Here is a 5,348-nt window from a genome sequence, read left to right on the forward strand (position 1 = left end):
TTCTTTGGGGGCCTTGTGCGGCCGCACATCTTGCACACCCTTCTGGACGACCCTTGATGAATATGAGCCCGGGAAGGCGAGGCGATAGATATTTCGCGATAGGGAATCCAATTTGGCGCGTAGGTCGCCAGTTAGCACCTGAGCGTGTACCACCCCAAACCCGCGCTGCCGCTACATACACTTTGGGCTGGCCCATTAGCTCTTTTCGGTTTCCTATTTTTTGGGATTTTTTCTTTCATTTTTTCTGCTTTTTTCATTTTTGTTCTTTTCTTTCTTATTTCATCTTCGCCTTTTTCTTTTTATCCATTTTCCATTTCATTTGTTCTTATTTTTTCCTACAAATGGTGAACATTTTTTTAATTCACAAGCATTTTTATGAAATTATGAATTTTTTTAAATTGCGAACATTGTTTGCAAATTCGTGAACATTTATAAAATCATGAAGTATTTTTGGATTCATGAACATTTTTAAGAAATCGTGAAAAACATTCAAACTCATGAACATTGTTTACAAATTCGTGATTTTTTTTCAATGATGAACAATTTTTTGAATTAGCGAACATTTTATTTGCAAATTCACAAACATGTATATAATTGTGCACATTTTCTTCTGAAACTCATGAATATGCTTTTGAATCGGTGGATTTTTTTCTGAATCGAGAAACAACTATTGAAATTGGGGAGCACTTTTTGAAATTCACAAATAGTTTTGACAAACTTTTCCTGAATCAGCGACCATTTTTTGAATCGATGATCCTTTTTTTGTAATTTAAAAACATTTTTTGTATTTGTGAACATTCTAAAACAATGATGACCATTTTTTGAATTCATAAACATTTTGAAAATTCATGAATATTTGTTTAATACTCCCTCCGTTCCACTATATAGTGCGCATGGTTTCAGGCACATATACCAATCAGTGACCTGGCGCTTAATTTTGGACGCTGTTACCCCCGCTTGTCTTGCCTCCAGCCCGTGTGCATGTGGGCGTACTTTCTGATCAGTGGAAAGCCAAACCAGTAGGCCACCACAGGACCATCACGCGCCACCGCAGGGATAGCAAACCGCGCGAGATACTACGGCGGGATCCGCGGCTGCGACTTAGCGGCGGCGGGATCCGCGGCTGCGGCGGTGACCTCGACAACCTCGCCATCTCTCCACCGGCTCGCCGTGGCCGTCATAAATCACGAAGAAGTCCTGGCGGCCGCCGCCCTTGTCCCTTCCTCCGCGCGCGACCGGAAGGACGGTGTCGACACAGTCCACACCTCGAGCTCCTGCTGCTCCCCCTCCTGCTCTGCCGCCTAGGAGGTGGCCGTGGCCTCTAGATCTGGGGATAGAAGAAGGGGCCGTGGTGGCCTGCAGCGGACGGGATCGACTTGGGAGTACTAGTCCACTTGATGTGGCTGGCAGCGGAGATGTTTGCCAGGGATGCGACGGACACGGGGATGCCAATAGCCGACGCAACGACGCCGGAGGCCGGCCGTGGACGCGAAGATGCCGGCAGTTGACACGGAGATGCCAGAGACGCCGGATGCGGACGCGGCGATGCCGGAGAGGCCGGCCGCCAGCAGCGGACGCGAAGATGCCAGAGCCGGCAGAGGACGCGGAGACACCGGCTTCCTGCTGCTCCCCCTCCGCGTCTGCCGCCGCGGGTCGATTCCCGCTGCCACCGGTCCAATCCGTTTGTCCTGGAGGAAGGGGATACACGCTAATGTTGCGTGTGTGCCTGTGCCGCTGCGGGGTTAGTTTCGTCCAAAAGAGCCCAAAGTAGCTAATGCGCACTACATTTCGGAATAATGCCAAAAAATCTATGCGCATTACATAGAGGAACGGAGGGAGTACAAAAATATTTTTTTCAGAATCCAAAATCATTGACATATTTTATTACCTGATATTATTTTTGAAATCATGAACTTTTTTGAATATACAAATATATTTTCAAAACAAGAACATTTTTGGAATGCACAAACATTTTATGATTTCTTGAATGTTTTTTAAAATCCACAATTATTTTTTAAATTTTGAAGTTTTTTGAAATTTAAAATTATTTATGGGAGAGAAAAGCAAGACAAAAATAAAAAAAGATAAAAACATGCACCCACATGTGGTCCAGCCCAAAAGGGCACGTGGGGAAGCGGGTGTGCGCTAGCTCATTAGCAAGTGCATAGCACCCAAATAGGCAAAAATCCTTTTTGAGCCCGGGCTCATCTGCACCCGTGTTGAATAAAAAAATTAAAATAAATACTAGAAAAATTTAAAAATTTCAATTTTCCCATGGTAGACAATTTGGTGCGTGAGGCCCGCTCCAATTTTCAAATCATTTGGACAAATGAGCAACTCTCGGTAAACAAGACAAATTCAGGGTCTGTAAAATAATTTACTGTTCATGTACTATTTTGACCCAATTTGTCTTTTTTTTTGAGAGCTACTCAGATATACAAATGAGCTATAATTTTGAGCGAGCCTCTCGGAATAAGTTTTCTACCATAGGAAAACGTAGAATTTTTTTGAATTTTTCTAGTATTTTTTGTGAATTTTTTCTGGACAGGTGCAGATGAGTCTGGGCACCGAATCGCTACACTGCCGAATAGGGGCTCTCTTTCACGAGTAGTTTAGCATCTTTTTTCTTCAATAGCACTAGGAACACCTGGTTGGGGTGGTGCATCAAGCTCCCATCCAGACGGAAACATTGGTTGATGGCATCGAGGACATCACCTTTGACCGTTTGCTAGGAAAAATTTGTTGGAGCTAAGATGATTTGACTATTTATTTTCAAATCACTAGGACAATCCCCGCGTGCTGCAACAAATATTCCATTACGTTAGCTCGTGATTTACCTGTATATATTTATGCCATTGTGTAAATAACTTTTTATCAAATCCTGCTCGTGAATTATCTTAGATTTTGATGAGAAGTTTGGTAAAAAAATTCAAGTAGAATTAGTGCAGAAGATAAGTAAATGAAGGTGATTGAATATCATTTTTTTGAATTGAGGTAATTGATAGGGGGAAGATTGGACGAAAGGGTGGTGGAAAAAATGAACCTTGCATTCTTTCTTTTTTTTGAGTGGTTCCTTGCATTCTTTTGTAAAGTCGTAGAGAAGAGAGATAGGGATAGTATCTGTGGCCCATCAGCCCAGTAGTGTTTATGCTGGAAGCCAAGCCCAAATATTAAGGCCTGAGGGAAGCTCGGGAAGGGCCCGAGACCGAGAAGAAAGGGGACGAAGCGCCCGACCTCGCCGGAGATGGCGCGCAGGAGGGGCGTCGCCGCGGCGGTGGCGGCGGCCGCGACCTCCCCGGCCCTCATGGCGGCCGTCTCCTTGATGGCGCTGGTGTATTACTACACGGTGTTCGTCTTGCTGGACCACTGGCTCGGCCTCGGCACGACGGCCGGCGCCGCCCACGCGGCCGCCTTCTCGCTCCTCCTCGCCGCCTGCTTCTTCTCCTTCCTCTGCGCCGCGGCCGCCGATCCCGGATCCGTGCCCTCTGGCTTCTCCCCCGACGCCGAGGACCCGCAGGGACAGGTGCCAGATCTCTCTCGCCTTCTCCTTCGTCCTCCTGTTAGATTTCCTTGGAATCTAGGTTCTTGATTCAACTGCAGCGTCTCCAAGTTTAAATTGACCTGGAATTTTCCATAGTGAATTCAACCTGACACCTAGTTCATATCACAGTAGATCAGCTATCTGTGGATCGATCACGTTGAGCTAAATGCGAATCCATTGTGTTTTTCCCTTCTTGATTTCATCTATTCTTAGAGCTGCTAGTAGTTGTTGCCATAGCTATGAATTTAGGAGCAACAAAATTTTGAATATTGGAGAGCTCCCTGATAAAGCTCGATATTTGGTCACAACAGGGACTGAAATCAAGGTATTGTGACAAGTGTTGCATCCACAAGCCTGCCCGAACCCACCATTGTAAGGTCTGCAAAAGGTGTATTCTTAAAATGGTAGGTGTGTGGCTATCTATGTTCATTCTGTTAGCTGCGAAATGAAGCTGTGCTGAAAATGCTCGGGTATGGTTTTAATGTCAGGATCACCACTGTGTTTGGATTAACAATTGTGTGGGCTATACAAATTACAAAGCCTTTATCATCTGCGTCCTGAATGCAACCATTGGATCCCTTTATTCGTCGGTAAGTTACTACATTGAACAGAAGTTGGCACATTTCCAACGAACATTTCTCATGTCCGTGTCAAAGTATATTGCAGGTGATATTTGTATGCGATCTTTTACGAACAGAGCATGACTTTGGTATTCATTATGTGAAGATCATCCATGTAAGTGAGCTGACCATTGTTTTGAATTACAAGCTTACTGTATAGTCAGCAGTCTCTTCCAGTCACCTTCAATATTAGTTACCATGCCATTACCCATTGGAAGATTTTTTCATTTATCTCTATATATTGGCATTATTATGCCTAATGTCAGAAATATTTGACTTTTTACCCATGAAGGCCAAAGAACATTTCCGTCCAGTTGTAACTTTATGATGATATACACTAGTCAAACCCAAGGGTTTATTAGGGTACTAACAGGGACAGAAACCATCATGCTAGTCTTGTGCTGGAAGTCTAATCTGCACCGATATGGATACACATATTGGTATTGGGCCAGTTCGGAGGCATTTCTGAAAAATGTCCATACGGAGATACATTTTGACTTTGAAAAATGATAATGATAAATAGGTGTTTACTAGGAACAGCAGATTAGCTTGATGTTTTGCTCTTTTCCTATAGCGAAGGTGCATATTAGATAGAAATAGCATGCAAAATATCACCAAAATGGAGAAGTTTGCAGCTTGCAGGGAGGAGAGCTGCCATTAGATAGCAATATGTAGGAAAGACAGGGGAGGTAAGAGGAGCTGTAGCACCAGAGCATACCTTGATGCTGAACCTCTGGGGAATGAGCCGAACAGTCGGCCACCGGCTTGCCGCCGGTGGGCTACTGCTCGACCCTGAGAGGTGGGGATACAGGGAGCATGCCCGCAAGCTGCTCCTGGAGCCTGAGAGGAGGAGGAGGCAAGGAGCCTACCACCGGCGAGCTACTGCTCGACCGTGAGAGGGGGAGGATGCAGGGGGAATGCCCATGAGCTGCTCCTGGAGCCCGAGGGCGAGAGGGCAAGGAACCCATCATCGGCGAGATGCTGGCCTGCTGCTGGATCCTCAGATGGGTGGGATGTGAGGAGTACACCGCCATCTTGCTGATGCTGAGCTGCTGCTGGAGCCTGAGAGGGGGAGGAGGCGAGTAGTTCACCTCCGGCTTGTCCCAGTTTGGTAGAGTTGCTGCTGGCCAGTTGCTACGTGAGAGGTCAGGAGGAATGAGGAGCAGGAGCAATTACACACGCTCGCC

At 45.7% G+C, this 5,348-nt stretch overlaps 1 protein-coding gene across 1 annotated transcript in view; it reads left to right on the top strand.

Moving 5' to 3' along the window:
• Nucleotides 1-3,197: 3,197 nt before the first annotated feature.
• LOC119324681 (probable protein S-acyltransferase 15) overlaps nucleotides 3,198-5,348 on the top strand; it is a 4,211-nt gene continuing 2,060 nt past the window's right edge. The window contains exons 1-4 of the mRNA XM_037598452.1: nucleotides 3,198-3,523; nucleotides 3,853-3,945; nucleotides 4,030-4,131; nucleotides 4,208-4,276. Coding sequence (XP_037454349.1) covers nucleotides 3,245-3,523; nucleotides 3,853-3,945; nucleotides 4,030-4,131; nucleotides 4,208-4,276 — 543 coding nt within the window. The 5' untranslated portion in view covers nucleotides 3,198-3,244. The remainder of the gene's footprint in view (nucleotides 3,524-3,852; nucleotides 3,946-4,029; nucleotides 4,132-4,207; nucleotides 4,277-5,348) is intronic.

Source organism: Triticum dicoccoides, chromosome 6B (genome assembly GCF_002162155.2).
Source record: "Triticum dicoccoides isolate Atlit2015 ecotype Zavitan chromosome 6B, WEW_v2.0, whole genome shotgun sequence".
NCBI lineage: Eukaryota > Viridiplantae > Streptophyta > Magnoliopsida > Poales > Poaceae > Triticum > Triticum dicoccoides.